The 20,714-nt window shown below is 44.0% G+C and overlaps 1 protein-coding gene across 5 annotated transcripts; it reads right to left on the reverse strand.

Annotated features, from left to right (window-relative positions):
- Positions 1-380: 380 nt before the first annotated feature.
- NFYB (nuclear transcription factor Y subunit beta) lies at positions 381-17,933 on the reverse strand. 5 transcript variants are annotated; one of them, XM_084880149.1, is made up of 8 exons: positions 17,775-17,933; positions 15,063-15,167; positions 9,750-9,843; positions 7,992-8,122; positions 4,160-4,357; positions 2,300-2,381; positions 1,474-1,553; positions 381-817 (listed from the first exon to the last, which is right to left on the reverse strand). In XM_084880149.1, the coding sequence occupies exons 2-8, from the start codon at positions 15,066-15,068 to the stop codon at positions 785-787; spliced, it is 624 nt and encodes a 207-aa protein (XP_084736275.1). In that variant the 5' UTR covers positions 15,069-15,167; positions 17,775-17,933; the 3' UTR covers positions 381-784. The 5 variants fall into 5 exon arrangements, with proteins under 5 accessions (XP_084736275.1, XP_084736273.1, XP_084736277.1 ...); XM_084880147.1 differs by having other exon boundaries at positions 4,160-4,408; positions 17,775-17,927; XM_084880151.1 differs by having other exon boundaries at positions 15,063-15,145; positions 17,771-17,925.
- Between the last annotated feature and the right edge of the window lie 2,781 nt (positions 17,934-20,714).

Here is a 20,714-nt window from a genome sequence, read left to right on the forward strand (position 1 = left end):
AAATCTTATACAAAATGAAAGGGGCACCATTTCAAGAGCACTAGGACTACATTAAATTTAAATGAATTCCAACACTCATAAATAAATGGAGTCTTAACAAAGCTCCAATGAACTAAAATTATCCTAACAGGCACAATGAACAGTGTAAACACTGTTGATGGGCACCAAGTTCAATAGGGCAGACAGTATTTGCTTCTGCATTCACACTTAATTCTTCAGTTACATTTTTTAAAAATGGTGCTGCTTACGCTATGAATGTTTTACAAAAAATTAATTTTAATAAACATGGCAAATGTTAAAAATCTAGCTAGGTCATCATGCAAGATAGTATATAACCAAGACAAACTCAAATTTATAATAAAGGCAACTTGCATTCAAAATGAACTCTACCCTTGTATTTTATTAAAAGGGCAAACATCATGAATTAACCCAGCTGCTTACTTGAATTACAAAAGTAACATGATTCAATATGAAAATAAGAAACTGTCTACAAATCTCTGACAGTAATAAATTGCAATATACAATGCATACAGGAGTCATACAGAGCAACAAACTCTCGTACAAAACAAAAATACTTTAATACCTTTAAAATCCAAATTTTTCTTTAAAATCATTCATGAAAAAGATTCTCAAGTCAGAATTAACACCTCAATTAGTCAAGCATCAGGAAGCTACATTACAGCTATTTAATATACAGAGAGACAGCTTTTCCCAGTCCTTCTGATGTCTCTGCTTCGGAATCGTACACACTTGCTTTTCCTACTCCACTCATCATTTCTTCAGATCATGAAAACTGAATTTGTTGAACACCAGAAATCTAAGATTAGAAAATTTAAGTTGATAAGAATGAAAGAAAAATTAGTTTAAAAATAACATGCATATTATAATTCAATGAATAAAAACAATAGTCAATTAAGAAAAACAACAATAGAAGATGAAAAAAAAAGTCTACATCTCACCCCAAATCTTCACTCTCTCTATCCAAGGAAACTATTAACTTCTTGTGCACCTATCTAGAAATATTCTATGCAAATATGAATGTGTGTACACACACACACACACACACACACAAAAGCCTAAGTGGCCATTAAGACCAGTTGATCAAATGTCCAGTCTCTATGATATGCACTGATCACCAGAGGGCAGACCCCTGGTGGTCAGTGTGCTCCCACAGCCAACCTCCCACTGTCCCTCCTCCTGGACTGGGCGAGATAGCCCTGATTGGCCCTGACTGCCAGCGGGCCTAGGGACCCCACCCATGCACAAATTCGTGCATGAGGCCTCTAGTCTGTGTGTGTGTGTAACTTTAAGAGAGTGCCAAACAATTGTATATTTTGATAAAATAGTATTTAACCTTTTTAAAAATCAGGTTAATAATAACATAATAATGTGTTGAAATTAACTATCTGTGATCAAAATCAATGGATATAATCAATTCTTAAAATAATTTAAAATCCAAAGAAGGTACTCTACCTGTTGATATGATGTTGTGTAGACCATAACATTTTGTTGTTGACCATCTGCAGTTATTAAACCAGCTGGTAACTGGTTAGCTAAAAGACCAAAAAAAAAAAGTTAAAGTGAGAAAAGAATTGCATCTACTTTCTTGGCCTGAACCATAAAATTGTGCCATTAACATCTTATTATAATTCTGCTCTTTATCAATGTAATCTTGGGCCAACACATAACCCCAAATATTCCATTTTTAAAAAGCTCCTGAAGCAGTTTTGGTTTTCTGAATCTTCATTTCTCTGAACTGTACTTTAGCTAACTACCCGTGTGTACAAATCTGCCGAAATGAGTTTCTAATTCAGGGGTAGACCTACACCATGAGGGTTGGCTGAAAGCAGTATTCACATAACGAAGCAGCATAATTTCATATATAAGAAATCATATAAAGTTTATATAAGAAATATAAAATATTTACATATAAAACTTATATGAGAAATATAATCACCATAGACCTTTTATTTCACCATATAACAATGATACTCAAATCAGTTCAAATTTATTGAAATCACAAGATTTTTATATTGCAAACTACAGTTCTCAACATTCCTATCTCATGTGAATCTTAGACAAAAAAAATAAGGGCTATGGCAATCAGTCAAACTATCGGTGAAGGATTATATCTGCAAAATTTAAATTTTATACTTATCCCTCACTGTGTCAAATATACGGGTACCAACTAAAAGGACTATTCAAGACAGGGCTATGTCAAAACCCTCAGTGCTGGCTTTCCTAAGTACCACCACTGACACTAAATTACATTAAATAAACGTATCACAACACTGCTTACCAAATGCCTCCTCTGTTAGTTCTTCACTTAATCCATCTGCAGCTGTGACTGCTCCCCCAATGCCTTTCTCCCCTTTCATTGCCTGGGGACGGAGAACCAAAAATGTAATCACTGCTATTCAAAAGGAACAGTTCTCTAAACGAGAATGCTTGATTAATTTCTAAAATTAGGAACTTCTATTTTTACAAACACTACACAGAGTATTTATTAACACTTCTGGTTAATTACATACGAAGAGGACTTCAAATGCTAACTTTTTATACAAGTAGTAATCATCAAAAGATAGTCTTAATAATGACCTAGAAAATGTAAAATATTTATGGGTAAAATTAAATAATAAATTATTCTAATTCCACACTACATCTAACGGAAACTGGAACTCTACTTACAGATGAAATAGTCTGTAAAATAGTATATTCAGCTTATAAATCTACAAATGGTCCAAGTTATCAATTATATATACACTCTCAGCCAACTGGGCAGTACTGTAACAGCAAGTTTAGAGTTTATTTTTTTTAAGAACAACAAACACCTTTATTACATGAACTCAGATAAGAATAAGGAGGATATATTTGCCTTTCCAGGCCTTGATTTTCCTCAGATAGATGGAGTTTAAAATTTCTAAATCAAAATTACAGTTTGGAACAAAGACCTCTAAGTTATCCATTCTAAAATCCCATTCTGATCCCTCCCGGTTGGGGCACATGCAGGAGGCAGCCAATCCATATGTCTCTCACTTTTAAAATTTCAGTGCCCTTATTTTTAGAAATAACTGGTACCGAAGTCTGTAGCTACAGTATACTAACTGCACACAACCTGGCTTTCTTGGGACACTCGTTAGTTAGGGTTTTTGTACTGGGATGGAAGGGATGTCCAGTGGTTGCTTTTATAACTAAACCAGAGGCCTGGGCTTCCCTTGTAGCCCCAGCTTCGTCCCCAAGGATGACCCGTCTAATTAGCATATTATGCTTTTATTATTATAGATTATATCCGTTTTCTGTGAATAGCTGTCAAGGCTTCTCTGACTTGTATTTGAGTCTTTAATTCTCACTCTGAGGGTTGGAATTTTAGTAGTACAATCTGTGTTTATGTTATTAGCATATATTTCAAAGACTAAAGGTTAACAGTCATAAACTTGTTTGTATTCTTCTGAGTAACTTTCACTTTTGCCGTTGTCAGGAAGGTGATGGTTATACAACCTGGCTAAAGATTTAGAAAAATACTGTGAAGAATTTACATATTTCTTCCTACTTAAATAATTCCATAAAGGTATCACTAATTTAATGGTATTCTAACACTAAAGAAACTAAGAAAATATTTTGAAAGCAAAGTGAATGATACACCCAACTTGCAGTGCGGAAATCAATACACTGATTTTAATTCATTTTCACAAAATTCATAGGCAGCGATGCTACCTCTTAAGTTAATGCCAATACCAGCACGCACTGACATTATTGAGCATTCACTATATGCCCTGCTGAATGAAGCCCATGGACTGTTCCACTTGGTCCTCTCAATAATGCGGGAGGCAGCACTATCACTAGCCTCACCTTATGGATCAGGAAACCAGGCCTAAATACTTCAATAATCTGCCAGGGTCACAGAGTTCACCTGTGGTGGAGCTGGGATTCACCTTCCAGAGTCCACATTCTTAGTCATTACGTAACTCTGCTGCTGTTAGTAACAACCAAAGGAAAAAGAAAGGACTTCCTACTTGAGTACAGAAACGTAAGTGATGACACACGTCTGAGAAATGTTACGTTGTTTCCTATAAAATGAATTTTTAGGCAATGCATTTTAAAAGTTAGCGCATAGTGTGTCTTATTTTCTCGGAAGCACAATGGAAGACAGTCTACTCACCTCTCTGAATTTCTGAAGGTACAGTTTTAGAGGCTCCACATAACTGTCAAAGCCTAGGGTGGACATGGCGAAGAGGATGTCTTCACCATTGATTGTCTTCCGCTTCTCTTGATGGCATCTCTCGCTGGCCTCCGACGTTATAAAACTGATGAACTCACTCACGCATTCCTGGACACACTCTTTGGCGTCTTTGGCGATCTGAAGAGAAAAGTGAAAGGTAAACTTGCAGGGAGTATAACCATCACCTTCCTGACAACGGCAAAAGTGAAAGTTACTCAGAAGAATACAAACAAGTTTATGACTGTTAACCTTTAGTCTTTGAAATATATGCTAATAACATAAACACAGTTTGTACTACTAAAATTCCAACCCTCAGAGTGAGAATTAAAGACTCAAATACAAGTCAGAGAAGCCTTGACAGCTATTCACAGAAAACGGATATAATCTATAATAATAAAAGCATAATATGCTAATTAGACGGGTCATCCTTGGGGACGAAGCTGGGGCTACAAGGGAAGCCCAGGCCTCTGGTTTAGTTATAAAAGCAACCACTGGACATCCCTTCCATCCCAGTACAAAAACCCTAACTAACGAGTGTCCCAAGAAAGCCAGGTTGTGTGCAGTTAGTATACTGTAGCTACAGACTTCGGTACCAGTTATTTCTAAAAATAAGGGCACTGAAATTTTAAAAAACAAACACTGAAGTCACGGGGAGTGAAAGAATGACACCTGGTGATATCTTTTCTACTGAAGATACAAAAGTGTCAGGTATAGGTTTTGAGTTTATTAAGAAGCCTTGCCGGGTTTGCTCAGTGGTTAGAGTGCTTGCCCAATTGAAGGGTGGGTTGGATTCCAGTCAAGGACATGTACCTCGGTTGCAGGCTTGATCCCTCCCGGTTGGGGCACATGCAGGAGGCAGCCAATCCATATGTCTCTCACTTTGATATTTCTCTGTCTCTTCCTCTCCCTCCCACTCTCTCTTAAAAAAAATCAATAGGGAAAATATCCTCTGATAAGGATTAACAACAACAAAAGCCTACCTAAAGAAGCGCACAACCACCACCTCATAAAAAGTTCTCTTAAGGGTCTAGGATTAGAAAATAAGACTCTAATGGACTCAATTATGTAATTCCAAAGCCACTTCTAATAGGAATGACACTCCAGATCCTTTCATCTCCATGCCTAAACATCCTGCAGAAAAGTAAACAAGAGCTGCATAAATGCAGTCAAGCAAGATAATATAATGTGAGCTGTATACACTGAGTATTATGATCTCTGAACGCATAATAATCTGGCCATGCAGTGAGTGTGAGTGTGTGTGTGTATTAGAGGCAGGGTGCATGAATTCATGCATGGGTGGGGTCTGGCCAGCCTGGCCAGGGGAAGGGGACATGGGTGGTTGGCCAGCCTGTCTGCTGGTTGAAGGGACAATATGCATATTACCCTTTTATTATATAAGATATACACTGAGTGGCCATATTATTATGCGTTTAGAGATCATAATAATCTGGCCACCCAATGTATATAACTAGATTGCTAGTAGCCATGTTAAAAGAAACAGGTAAGTTAATTTTACATGTTATATTTAACCCAATAAACCAAAAAATATTACTTAACCTGTTAACCGAGTGGGACCTATAAATACGTCAATCATAAACACTATCGGGAAAGGGTAGGACATATGAATACGTCCTTGAAATATATGTTGCGCCCTGAGAGGGACAGTATATATTTTTTGTAATCTTTTTTTAAATATATTTTATTGATTTTCTTACAGAGAGGAAGGGAGAGAGATAGAGAGCTAGAAACATCGATGAGAGAGAAACATCGACCAGCTGCCTCTTGCACACCCCCTACCGGGGATGTGCCCGCAACCACTGTACATGTCCTGGACCGGAATCGAACCCGGGACCTTTCAGTCCGCAGATTGACGCTCTACCGCTGAGCCAAACTGGCTTCGGCTGTAATCTTCATAATTGTTTGTAAAATTTATAATTTTTTAATTCGATGTTTCCATTTTTTTGTTGATATTCTTTTCTATTTGTTTGTAATTTTGTATTTTCCTTTGTGCTTTATATATAAATAAACGAAAAAATATATATTTCATTTATTTTAATTAAGTATAAATAAAAAAATAATAATATAAAATTATGTCTGCTGGGTGTGACGTACTGACATGTCCTAGTGAAAGAGTATGCGCCCGTTGTACGTTGCGTAATTAAAAAGGGAACTCCCCGGTTAACAGGTTAAACACAAGATCAATTTAAAAATTGAGGTATTTTCATTCTTTTTTTTTTTTTCATACAAGCCTTTAAAATCTGGTGTATTACATTTCAAGTGCATCTCAGTTAGCTTAATAACATTTCAAGTGCTCAATAACCATTTGTAGCTATGGGTACTGAACAACAGTGCACGCCTAGTCTCAGCAATAATCAGCAGTTGTGCTTTTTCCCCCCTTAAAATATAAAGAGGCCCAGCAGGTGTGAGTCAGTAGTTGAGCCTTGATCTATGAACCAGAAGCCATGGTTCAATTCCTAGTCAGGGCACATGCCTAGGTTGCAGAGTTGATCCCCAGTAGGGGATGTATAGAAGCAGCCGATTAGTGGTTTTCCCTCATCATTGGTGTTTCTCTCTCTCCCTCTCCCTTCCTCTCTGAAATCAATAAAAAAATATATTTTAAAACAACAGCCCTGATTGGTTTGGCTCAGTGGAGAGAGCGTGGGCCTGTGGACTGAAGGGTCAAGGACACATGTAGTGGGGGGCATGTAGGAGGCAACCGATCGGTGATTCTCTCTCTTCATTGATGTTTCCATCTCTCTTTTCCTCTCTGAAATCAATAAAAATATATTTTTTAAAAAAAACATAAAAGGAGGACCTCTCAAACTGAAACTTATAGGCTGAGTAATATATTTTAATAATATATTTATTTAAAAGCTTTATTACTTTCATATATACTCTATAAGGTATAATAAAATGATAGAAAAGTTTATTATGCAATATAAAACATAAAAAGTGTGAATTTTACTTAAGACCAAGTGATGAGTACAGTGACAATGAGTTTTTAAAATTGTTCTAACAAAACTACTTAAAAAATTACCAGTTGTATGTAAATGTATGTTAATATCTATAACTTTATAAAAAATAGTTGTTCACACTGGCCAGGTGGTTTGGTTGGCTGGAGTATCGTCCTGTACACCAAAAGATTGCGGGTGCAATTCCCAGTCAGGGCACAGGCCCAGGTTGGGGGTTCAATCCCAATCAGGGAAAGTATGGGAGTCAACCTCGAGAGTTTTCTCTGTCTCTCCCTCTCTCTCTAAAGCGGCGGTGGCCAACCGATGAGTCCGAGGACCACTGGTGGTCCGTGAGGTTCGAAAGGTTGGTGACCGCTGCTCTAAAAATCCATTTTAAAAAATGTTCTCTCAGGTAAAATGACAAAAACATAAAAAACAAAACAGTTGTTTCCAAATAAAAGGGTTTTTAAAAAACCCTTATAATACGCACATCAGTCCAGTGTGACCGAATTTTACTGCAACATTATGGAAGTTACCAATATGCCCAAACCCGAGAGCTCTGACAATGCACCTATTTTTTAAAAGTTTCTTATATTTCATTTGCTTCGAATAGATGGGGGGAGGAGTGCATTTTGGGGAAATGACAGAACTGAAAATGGAACATTGTTTAGTAACTAAGTATTAGCATTGAAAGAATACTTGATTTGCTGAAGGACTGAAAAGAATAACTAACTGTAGGCATGATCTATGTTCATGTAGTTTTACATCCCACCCCACCCCACCCCCAAAAATCTCCTGGTGAAGCTTCTCCTCCACATTACCTTTCCCGTCTGAGGTATGGCATTTTTCATTATCCTTGCCACGTTTGCAATTGGAAGATATATATCTTGTTCTCTGAAACTTTCTTTTGAACCATTTGTGTCTTCGTGATCATTCATGCTGTCCTCAGTATCTAAAGAAATAAAAGTAATTTAGTTTGAGGCTTCTCATAATTTTTATTTCAAGGTAGAGAAGAAAGACTCTATAGCCACCTAGGATGAGAGCCATTCTGGCTCAGGTCCTAACCCTTTTTAGGATTAGGATATAGTAGTTCTTTTCACCACTTTCTCAGGCCAGAACTAAACCTTCTCCTTAATTTCATACCTACTGCCTAGAACTCTTTGGTCCTCAACTCTACCTACTCAAATGCTACCTACTCATCCTCCAAACAGCTCAGTAACAACCTCACACAGCACTTCAGAAGTGAGCTCTGCTTTCACAAAATATCACAAGTGCCTCTGCATCTTTTTTTACACACTATAATTCTTTTTACTTCTGGCTAGAGGCCCGGTGCACGGAATTCGCCATCTCGTAGGCCGCAGAGGCGGGAAAGGCTCCCACCACCGCCGCCGCCGCTGGGCTCCCCAGCCGTGAACCCTATGATGTGCACTGATCACCAGGGGCAGCTCCTGCATTGAGCGTTTGCCCCCTGGTGGTCAGTGTGCACATCACAGTGACTGGTCATTCTGCTGTTTGGTCGATTTGCATATCAGCCTTTTATTATAGAGGATTCCTTCTATTAGATTTTTTTCTACTTGAGACCAGGAGTCAGCTTTGTCTCTTTCCTAGCACTCGGTAGCGCCTATAACAAGGGAAGTGCTCATAAATGTGTTGCATGGCTGAGCTATAAAACTTTAGACCCTGACGTATGGTGATGGCTCCTTGACTCTTGCTAGATTAAGAGCTTATATGTCTACCCAAAGCCAAATTTACCTAGGAAGGAAAAATTGGACTCGAATATTACTGATCCAATTGGTTTATTACTAATGTAGTTATAGTTTTGAACAAAGCTATGGCAGTGATCCAATATTATTACAAAAAGTGAATTTTCAAATTATGGAGATTTAGATATAACTGAAGCTTTCACAGTGCCAATACTATCCTTTGATGATTAAATGCATTATCTTGTAAGGGAACTTCCCACTTTTTATATGAATTAAATAGGAAAGTCACTTAAGCTGATTCAGTATACATTTTCATGTGTTTAAAAGGATGTTATAAAAATTAACTTGTTCAAGTATGTTTTAGGATGAAGTAACTAATTGCCTCCTCTAATTGCCTTCTACAAAAATGTATCTTAATGTTTTTTTACAAATCACAATGCCACAAAGCCAAATTATTTCTGATAGGCCAATTTTAATACCTGCAGAGCTCAAACTTAATATTGAAGGAAAAACAAAAATAAATCTGTTTATAAGTACTAGAAATAATAGCTAGCAGCTCACCCTCTAAAGAACTTACTGTTCCAATTGAGTAAGAATTTTCCATATTTAATTGTCAAATAGGAAATCAGTAACAAATTTTTAAAGAAACTTTAAAAGCCATACTCCTACAGAATTCTTTGCTATCACTCATCGTTCTTTGAAGACTATTGCTAATTAAAGTAGCATGGTACACCTTTCTACACTTTCTCTGAATGGTGATGCAAGATTGCTAATTTTCCTGTAAAGACAAAAGTAGCCTACAGCGTTGGATTAATAAAATTTCCCCTTCCTAATTTGCTCCTACTTGTGAATTTGTTCGGACTGTGGCTGTCTTACCATCATGAGGCTGTATAACATAGTGACTTCCTCCAATATAGTCTGCAGAAATTCCTAGTTGAGAAGCATCTGTTGTAGAACTGTCTCCATCCATCTAGGAGGAAAAAGGTTGTCAATATTCTTCAATAAAACTTGTGTAAAAAAACATAGTGCTCATGAAATATCATAGGACAGGTCAACTACATTTGTCATAGCTTAAGCTTACTAAAAGAAAACATTTGTATTTCTTGACTTGGAAACCTTTTGATAATTGGCCAACTATCCAAGAGTCCCCCATCATCCTCCGTAAGTGAAAACAGAAGACCAACAGGGAGACACAATAAGGAAATGAATCTAAAATACACATCTCTTTATTTTCAACTGCATAACCATCAAACATACTACAGGCAACTCTGATTTACAGCCTAACTTACCCCCGATCAACAAGCAGAACCAAAATTAGTTTTCTCCTGAAAGCACCTGTGCGGCACTTCCGGCTCTCCCGCGGAGCCTGGTATTCCCAGGAAAGCCTCTGGTTCCTCTGCTGACTTTGTCTGTGGTCTCACAGAAGGCCCACAGCAGACAATGTCTTGATTCAAACTGTTGTCTGGGCTAAGAAGCGTATGGATTCCTTGCACAATCTGTACCCATGTAACCAAGCATGCACCCACATTTTGAACGAGCCCGTCAACCTCTAATTTTAGCCAAAGGTTCATTTTCTCTTTCCCATAACCTCAAACTTTTGATTCTTTAAAGAAAGAAGAAAAGGAGGGGTCAAGGAGACTGGAGTTCTGCATACAAGGGTAAGGAAATTATAACCACAGACAAGAGTGGTTATAAGCCATTTAAATGGCTACTTGAAAAGATGCCTGCTTAATTAATTTTGCTCAGAGCTAAAAGAATTCTAAGAGGGGAAATCTGGAATAAAACAGAACCGTTAGTTTTAAAATACTACATTCCACTTCACCAACATGGCAAGCCCTGGGAGTCTTTCAGATAATACTAAAAGAGAGAGAAAAAAACAACAAAAACAAAAAACAGGACTGGCTAGTCGTGGGTAGAAAAAATTTAATGCATTATCTGAATAAATAGTATAGCAAAATTTAAGTGGAATATATACATGCTTTCAGACCAAATCAAGAGACACTTGATTCTAAATATTCATCGAGCCCAGAGTCCAGCTATTTGAGATAGGGAAGGTGATAATATTTCCATTTTATATAGAAATACATTTAACCAAAAGGGACTCCTGTTTTCAGAGCTCAGTAGGAGAGTCAGAGTCGTAACTCACTAACTGAATATCACTTCTCAGAGGCCCTGGCTGGGTAGCTCAGTGAGTACTGTCCCGATATGCCAAGGTTGTGGTCAGGGCACAGACAAGAAACAACCAAAGAATGCATAAAGAAGTGCAACAACAAACTGTTGTCTCTCTCTAAAATCAATCAATCAATTTTTTTAAAGTATGAGTAAATAGGTACCCTGTACTTTTACAAATTATTAAAGGTAGGTGAATTCTGTTCTCTACCCCCTAGAAAAACTATGTAAATTATGGAAATATATCTGCAGCTCCAATTAGGTTAGATACCGCAGTCAACAGATGTATCAAAGAAATGCCTGGTTATTTATTTTTTTTAAAAATATATCTTATTGATTTTGTACAGAGAGGAAGGGAGAGGGATAGAGAGTTAGAAACATCGATGAGAGAGAGTCATCGATCAGCTGCCTCTTGCACACCCCCTCCTGGGGATATGCCCGCAACCAAGGTACATGCCCTTGACCGGAATCGAACCCGGGACCCTTCAGTCCCCAAGCTGACGCTCTATCCATTGAGCCAAACCGGTCCCGGCTGAAATGCCTTGTTATTGAAGACTTTGTAAAATCCAACAGAGATGGAAAAGAAGTGTTAGACAAGGACTCAAATACTGCAGCTAATAAAATAAATGCATGTGAAACATTACCCAAATACAAAATACTGTATTAACCCTAAAATACAAACGAGATCCTAGGAGAGCAGTCTTTACTAGATAGGTATGATGATAGGTTTTATTAGCCATAAAAAAGCTCCATTGGAATAGCTGTGAACTGACTGGTTTTTACAACGCCCGAGGGGAGATCCAGGTGCTGGAGACAGAACTGAAAACAGCTCTTTGTTAATCGGGGAGAAAAAAACCACAGTAAAAAATTCTCTCCAAAATGAATATCCACAGGAGAGCATGAGCCTTTTTAAAATAGCTGATCTGCAGGACACTGTTCAAATGACTAGAATCTGAGATTAATTTATAAATATAACATAAAAAGTATTAAAGGCAAAATATTTTTTAAAAAATCACCTTATCTTGTCATGCACTAGAATTAGCAATATGATCATCAGTTGGATTAACAGAATTAGCCTCTAAACCTCAGTCTTCTAAAAAATACTTCTGCAATTATTTTGGAGTTGTCTGAGTTAAACAAAGAACAGAAACCTGCTAAGGACAGCGTTAGGTTCTCAGGAGACATCAGTGTCACTTCTCCGCCTTTGAAGATAAGCCACGCCATCGGCTTAGCTGTCTGCGTCTCTGGTTCCGCAGTTTTAGCCATCCTGTCCTTTCACCGTACCCTGTCTTCCTCCCCTACTTCAAACCCAGGGTCCCCCCTCCTCCTGAACCTTTGGGGTGAATCCATTCTGCAAGCCAAAACTTACGTGTTCCCTTCTCTGAATCCCCAAAGCACTTACACCTTTCATTCAACAAGTGAACGAGCACATCAACAAATCAACCTTATCTTTTTTTTTTTAATTGATTTTTTACAGAGAGGAAGGGAGAGGGATAGAGTTAGAAACATTGATGAGAGAAACATCGACCAGCTGCCTCCTGTTCACCCCCTACTGGGGACATGCCCACAGCCAATATACATGCCCTTGACAGGAATCGAACCTGGGACCCTTCAGTCCGCATACCGACGCTCTATCCACTGAGCCAAACCGGTTTCGGCCAGCCTCATCTTTGATGCTTACAATATGCTATCTACATATTGGGAGAGGGGGGACTTGCTACAATCCCCAATTTTTTTTCTAGGTCTAAAATATCCTATAAAATTTTCTAAAAATAGACTATCGCTTGTAAGCAAGCCAGTCAACAAACATTTACCGAGTAAACACTTAGGATGCATCAGGCCCATGCTGTGTGGGAAGCAGTCACAGCACAGACAGGTCTCTGTCCTCACCTGGCAGAGAAGACAGACGTTACGTAAACTGAGGACACGGGGAAGAGAAGGTAAGCACAGCCTACCAGTACGTCCAAGGAATGTGCTGGAATTGGGCCACCTGGTTTGAATTCCCTACTACTCGCGGGTCATGAGACCTTGAGCAAGCAGGATGAGAACAGAACTTGCCATGTAAAGACAGCACTGTCCAATAGGAGCTATTAAATAATTACAAGTGATTAACTAACTGTTGGTGCTGAGGAAAACAAAGATGATTTGTTACATGTTTGGGGAGTTTGTTGCGAAAGGGACCTCATAGACTGAGGGTCAGGGAAGGCCGTGTTAGGAAATCACATTTAAACTGAGACTAAGATGAATAGGAATCAGTCAGGCAGGGAAAGAATGTCCCAAACAAAGGAAATAGGGAAACACAGTCCTGGTGGATCAGAGCAAGCTCAGTGGGAGCTACACCAAGCAGTGCGGTAGACAAGAGCAAAGAGGGTCAATCAGATTTCTTCTTAAAAGACCACTCTGGCCACAGTCCAGTGTATCAGTGAACTGAGGGGGGCAAGGATGGGGCAGACCAGCAGGGACCACAGTGCTGCAATCAGGGCAGGAACTCAGGCAAGATGGTGGTCGCTCCGGTATTTGGAGACGGAGAGAGCAGGGGCTGAAGAGATGGCAGCAGCTGGTAAAATCAGCAGATCTGGCGCCTGACTGAACCAGAACTGGAGAAGAACCACGGACAATGCTGGGATTCTTGCAGCTGGGCAGACGAGGCCTCTGCTGCAGAGAATGGGAAGGAAGAGCGGAGGGCTGGGCAGTGCCAAGAGCCTGGCCGAAGTGGATGACCAAGAATGTGTAAGTGGTACCGGATGCCCACTTGTGACACTTACTGGTGAAGGACAGAGAACAGAGGGAATAGCGTGAAGGAAAATGACAAGAGAAGAGGTAACATGATGAATCATTAGGATCAAGGGAACTGGCAAGTAGAAATAGAGTAGTTAAATCCCACTGAACTCCTTCAGTGACTATTCTAGTTATTTAGCTGAAAACAGTGATCTCTAAAGTACGGGAAGTTAATGGTTCTGGCTAAGAAACGCACCTGGTTTCGGATTCATCTTCCCAGGAGGCATGATGGGACAGAGGCTCTTACAACAGACACTGGGTTTGCAGCTGAGCGCCCCCTTCCCAGCTCTATGTCCTCCGTGCCCTCTTCTTTGTGCTCAGCCTCCCATTTAAAATGGGGCTGCCAGAGCGGTGAGGGTACTGTGCCTGTTAGCTCTCAGCAAAGAGCACCTTATGTCGTCGTAAGCACCGGACAGATGAAACCTCCTATGATTACTGTCCCTTCAAATGCAGTTCTCACCATCTTCCCGGGCATGAAGAGTGGCTCCCTGACTTCACCTAACCAATCTTGTTTTCAATCCTTATAATGTGATAAAAAATAAATAAATAAAAAGCTTAGCGCTAGACTGTGCCTTTCTAAGGAGCACCAGGTGCAGTTCTTTCGGGTTAGCAGTGAGGCAATCACTGCTCCAGGCCTGCTGTCACAGACACAGGGGCAGACCCAGAACCGGGTATCCAGACAGGAATCCGGTGGGATCTCTTCACTCGATTATCCTGTGAGATCCCCGCCCGGACCGTGCAGACCTACCCTCCACCCCCTAACCATAAGAGACTCCCCTTCAGGCTTCTGCACTCGGCAGCACCCTCCACCTACCCAAACCCCTTCAACCTTCGGGCTCATGTGGAGCCTACAAGCTCCTCCATGGCTTTCCCAACCACCCAGGCCTCCCCACCCCTGTCTTTTCACTTGTACTATCCCTATTGAGAACCAGCGTTTTCCACTCCACACGTAACTGTCCTTGAGTATTCAATCCGACTAGCGCCCTGCCAGATAAACAGCCTCTGAAGAGCTGGGACGAGCTTTGTATCCCGTAGCTTTAAAACAGCGCTTAGGGGCCCACAGCAAACGCTATGTACCGAGTCACTAAACAGGGGGAAGCTTTGGGAATGAAGATAGGTGCTGTCTGGCTAGACTTGAAAGGCATTCATCCTATTCGGACTCCCCACTATAAAATCAGCTGTAATCCCCAGCTAATTACTGTGCAAATCTAATTAACACCCAAAATGGGAAAGCATACTTACGGTCATGAAATACTGTCAGAACGGTGTTGTCAGTGGTGGTCAAGAGCACCCTTCCACACCGGGGGCTGATATTCACCCGGGGGCTGATATTCGCCCAATTTCAACCTAAAACATAAACGTGGATCAGTTGTAAACACGTGTAGCCTACGGGCTTTCTTCTTTGTAAAGTTGTAAAAGGCAGGTATAATTTTACCTACAATTCTTACTGGATGGAGTGCCTGGCGTAAAAAGGTGCAAAAAGCAGGCACCAATCAATGTTTGTTAAACTGGAAGATTTTGGCCAACTCAAACTTTAAAAGTTGACTATTGTGGGGGAGGGGGGGTGTAAGAAGGAAAGGGTGGATCACTTTCCCAACATAACCCTGAGTTTAGTCAAGCTCACCATATTCAGCACAGCACCCCAAATTATATAATATGCAAGAGACCGAAAATTACACATCTAAAGTACTTAAAATATTAACTGCCAAGACATATGGGCTTAATTTGGGGATGGCTTTCTTAAATGAAATTTAAGATGGTTTTAGAATGAAATTCAGGGGCCCAAAAGGGACGAAAATTTTATCTCAGAATATAATGCTTTTAAATTCAATATCTCCGATTATACTGGAAAGATACATGCTGTCCAGAGAACATGCATAGAACAACACAATCAATTAAGACCTCTATTTATAATTTTAAAGCACCACCAATCTGGACTAAAATTGCATCTGAATAGCTCTTCATTCTCGCTGCAAATAGCTGAATAAATTGGTACCAATTACGAATGCTACAATCTCCATTTCCCATTTGTTCTTTTTCCTTTTGGCAAGTGAAACAATTAGAGGAGTGTCAAAACGAAAACATCCTTTCCGTGTTCATTTGAAGGGGAGAAAAATAACAGGCATTCCAGCATGAAATCTAGTAAACAGCAGGAAAAGATTATAGCCACTGAAATTGAATTTTCAAAAAGCCATTACAGGGGTAGAGGCAGCACAGACAGGCTGACACTGTCTGCTATCATCGTAAAAGCAATTTTTAATTTCTTTTCAAATACTGTCCTCTTTTTAACCCCAACATGGCCCAAAAAATTCCTTCCTGTAGCTAGACGTGCTACATTTTTTTAAGGGTATCTTTGGGGGAGGAGGGGTTAAGTCCTCACAACACTTAAAATGTAAAAGCTATATATATATATATATATATATATATATATATAAACTTTTTTTTGCATGGGGGTGGGGTGGGTCTACCCCTCGCCCCACACTCACCCAAACAGTTGGGTATCTAGATCCAGCAAATCAAAGGGAAAAAAAAACAAAAAAACGTTCTCACCCCATATGGCATATACATTTTCAAAGACAGGTTATGATCTATGTGCAAGCTCAAGGGAACGCGTACATCTGTTTCACGTTTGGAGAAATGCAAATCGCATCCCAGAAAAGCGGCCAGACCCTCCCTCCCTCCGCCCTCCCTCCTCCCCGCATCCACCCCCGGAGTTTTGCATCCATACAAAGTCCTTCCGTGAGGCTCCGAGAGCAGCGGGGGAAAGGAATAAAAATGACTGAACCGCCTCGGAAGGGATTCTGGCCAAACTTTCCATACTTTCCACATAACCCCCCGACCGATGATGATGCATGCCGCTGACACGGCGGGTTCGCCTCCCCGCTCCCCGCTGCTGAGCAGTTTGCAGGCGAGCGGGAGCCCCAGCCGCCCCACAGAGCTGCAAAGTCCAGGGAGGTTAGCGGGATGCTGCTGGGTTTTGTGTTGTTTGGGGTTTGTTTTTTTTAAAGCTCGTACACCGCCTGAGCTGGACTACTTCGGGGGGGATCTGAGGGTGCTCTGCCAGGCTTTGTTCTCCGGGCCGGTGCCAAGGCCCGCGCAGCCTCCCCGCCTCCCACCCCCCCGAGATGCAACCTCCGTCCCACCTTCGGGGCGAGTCCGCGGCCCGCGAGCCGCCGATGGCCGCCTCCTGTGCGCGCAGAGCCGGCTGCGGGGCGGCCGGGTCCCTCCCTTCCTCCCGGGCCCCACGCAGGAGCCGCGGGGGGCCCCGGGCCCCGGCCCCGGCCTGTCATCCCCCCGGCCCGGCGGCCAGGCCCGCGCCCGCGCCCAACGCCCGCCGCCCGCCCTCCGCGCGGCCCGGAGCGGGAGACAAAGCGGCCCGGCCGCACGCCGCCGGCGGGGAGCGCTCCCCGGGGGCCCGCGCGGGGCCGGCCGGGAGGGCAGGGGCCGGGCAGGGTGTCCGGACCGCGTCCCCGGCCCCCGCTCCCGCCCCCCGGCCCCGGGCCCCGGGCCGCTCCCGCACAAGATGGAGCCGGCGGGGCGCCGGGAGGAGGGGGGCGGCGGCGCCGGGGGAGCCCCGTGCTCGGCGTCCGGCCGGAGCTCCGCGGCGGCGGGAGGCGCCCTGGCCCGCGGCCCGCCCGGCGCACAAAGCCCGCGCCGCGGCCGGGCGCCCGCTCCCCGCTCCGGGCTCCGGGCTCCCGGCTCCCGGCTCCCGGCTCCCGGCTCCCGGCTCCCCGCTCCCCGCTCCGGGCTCCCGGCTCCCGGCTCCCCGCTCCCCGCCGGCCCGCAGCGGAGCGGCCTCCGGGCGGGCGGGAGGCCGGGCGGCCGGGCGGGAGGCGAGTGCCCCGGCCGCGGCGGCGTTGGCGGCGGGGACGGCGCCGGGAGGAGACGGACATTTCATTCGAGCGAAAGTGGAGTCGCTTTAGGAGCGATCATTGGCCGAAGCGAGACACAAACCTCCAATGCAGCCCTGGTTGGCTCCCGTCTCCAATCGGCTGTTTGGTTGGACAGAAAATGGCTGCGAAGGAACCAGTCCCAGCGCGGAGAGCTCCGCTTCCAGCGCTCGGCCTCCCCTCCCTCCGCCGCGGGCCGCTTCCCTCCGCCCGGCGCCCTCCCTCCGCTCCCCTCCGCCCGGAACCTCCCTCGGCACCGCCCGCCCCGCCCGCCCCGCCCCGCCCCGCCCTCCCCGCGCGCCGGCGGGCGGAGCGGGCTGCGCGCCGCGGGGCGCGGGTCTGGGGGGCCCCCGCCGTCTATTCGGGGGGCCGGGATGGGGGGCGCTGCTCAGGTCCGGACGGCTCTCTCCGCACCGTGTCTCCCGGGGCCCCTGCGGAGCGGGCGATCGCGGCCCCCACCCCTCTTTTCAGCTCCCACGTGGAGCTGTCACCCCGGCCCCGGGGCCGCCAGGCTGAGAAGGGGACGCCAAGGGCAGGCGCCGCGGGCCCGGGCGACACCCGAGCCGCCGGGCGGATGGACGGGAGCGGCGGCGGCTACCTCCCGGGCCGCCCTCCGCGCCTCGTGTCTTCCCGGTGTCCTTGTTGGCGCTGCCAAACGCACAGCGTTCCTTCCGACACAATGTAGTCTACGGGGCTCGCGTTTCTGGGGGTTTCACAAAAAAAATGCAGCCTGGACAGCCTTCACCCCCCAACTTAAAAAGTTGCACCAGCCCCTTTTCCGTCTTCCCCAGCTCTACACCCCCCAACCCTCCCGCCTGACCCCCGACCCCCCAAGCCACTCCCTCTTCCCCCCACCCTGCAGTAGTTGCAACTGACATGTGGCTTTTCCCAACAGATGACATTTGGGCTGCAAGAATCCTTGGCCCGTTCTTTCCTCCGAGCGGCCAAGCGCCCTGGCTGCCCGCAGCCTGGGCCGGGCTTCCCCCGGGCGGGCAGGCGGCGCCCATCACCCATGGGCGCTGAGCCAGAAGCCACTCGCTGCTGCCCACGGGTGGCGGGGTTTCTGCAGAGGGAGCCGGGAACCGCCTTCCTTCCCTTCGCTTCCACTAGAACAAGTGGCGTGGTGCCACGTTAAACTTTCCGGCCTTAATCACTCAGACATACACAGGAGGCATGTTTTATTTATGGAGCACCTACTGGTTCTCCACACAGCTTCACATTTCCGGAGCCAATCATTTGAAGCAAAAGACAAGGGGAAGCCTCCAAATGATTCCAAGAGCAGCACGGAGCAATGCCGCTCTCTGCGGAATCAGCCAACCTGATTTCCATGCCAGCTCCTAAGGGCTTGTCACCTGGCTTTTCCTCTGTGAGAGTTTCCTCACCTCCCTAGTGGGGGTGGGGGTGGTGGTGGTGGTGGTGGTGGTGGTGGTGGTGGTGGTGGTAATCCTAGCTACTGCTTAGATTTGTTTAGAATTCACATACATACATATAGAAAGTCCTAAAAAAAAAAATTGGTCTCATTATCTCAAGATCTTTATGTGATAGGAATTTTAATATGTATCAAACTTTTTGAAACTGTTATTGGGTAAAAAAAAAAAAAAAAAGGAAAATATTAAAATTGGCTTTTGTTTCTTCCTTTCTCTATGATTACTTATACAGTGGAGTTTTAGGAGTGGAAGGATGTGTTCAAGAACAGGAAATAGAAAAAAGAAGTAGTAGGATCAGGAGAAGTATGACTAACCCACACACTGGGTGATGAGCCAAAAGATGCACCAGGTGACCGCTTTCTCTGAGCTAACGTATTATTTCAGGGCTGTTGATCTAATCTGCCTGCTTCATTCGGATTCAACAAAAAGGTGATTCAGCTCCTACTGTTTACCAGGCTCTGTGCTGGGAGCCCGCGGCCACGAAGGTGAGGAAAGCAAAGCACTCTCCCTGCCCTGGTGTCTGTTCCTCGGCCGAGACTGGGGCATCGTCCACACCCTCTCTGCAGCCGCACCCCCAGGCCATCCCGCCTGGACAACCTGCCTTTATTCAGGAAGCCCTCAACCATCGGAACCATTTCTCACGATCAGCTGGTGATAGAGAGACCCGGATCACAATTCAGTCTTGAGAAAGACATAGCTAACCCAGACCTTGTATGAAAGTGATTTGCATGGAATATGAGCACTACAGCTGCCCCTTAGTTTATACCATTGTTTATGAGTCATGATTCAGCAGACAGTGAAATAATCTCTGGCACAATGAAGACTTCTCGGTTGGATTATTTTATGACTTTAAGGAGGCTTCCTAGAATTCCCAGGACAGTGTCTATTATAGTATTGTCTCCATTCTTCTCTTCTCAGTCCATTCTATGCACTGAGGGCCTGGAGGGAGCTGGCTTCTGCTTCCCTCCTCCCAGCCCCCAACCTCAATGCCTTCTAGACACACACACACACACACACACACACACAGAGAGAGAGAGAGAGAGAGAGAGAGAGAGAGAGAGAGACCAACCTCTTGCCAGTAAGGTCTTGCCTGTCTTCTTTTCTTTCTTTCTTTCTTTCTTTCTTTCTTTCTTTTTTTTTTTAATACATTTTATTGATTTTTTACAGAGAGGGAGAGAGATCGAGAGCTAGAAACGTTGATGTGAGAGAAACATCGACCAGCTGCCTTCTGCACACCTCCTACTGGGGATGTGCCCACAACCAATGTACATGCCCTTGACCGGAATCAAACCTGGGACCTTTCAGTCCGCAGACCGACGCTCTACCACTGAGCCAAACCAGCTTTGGCTTGCCTGTCTTCTTTTCATCTTTGAGGTCTCATGTCTTCAAAGAGGCTTTCTCTCAGCCCCTCCTTCTAAAGCAGCTCCACCCAGTTACTCTCCGTAATGTGTTATCCGGTGTGAAGGCAAATATTCTGTTACTTCAATAGGATTGGCTGAGTTGGCTTAGCTTGGGGTGTTTTTGCTGTTGTTGTTGACATAAATAGATCCCAAGTGGAAACACTTCGGATTACCCCC

The sequence above is a fragment of the Pipistrellus hanaki genome (genome assembly GCF_964339955.1).
Source record: "Pipistrellus hanaki genome assembly, chromosome: 3".
Taxonomy (NCBI): Eukaryota; Metazoa; Chordata; class Mammalia; order Chiroptera; family Vespertilionidae; genus Pipistrellus; species Pipistrellus hanaki.

Excerpts from the sequence above, each read along its gene's own strand:
- NFYB (XM_084880147.1), bottom strand. Across the intron at positions 8,123-9,749 it reads TGTTATACAGCCTCATGATG|ATACTGAGGACAGCATGAAT; the intron begins GTAAGACAGCCA and ends TTATTTCTTTAG. Across the intron at positions 1,554-2,299 it reads ACTAACAGAGGAGGCATTTG|CTAACCAGTTACCAGCTGGT; the intron begins GTAAGCAGTGTT and ends TTGGTCTTTTAG.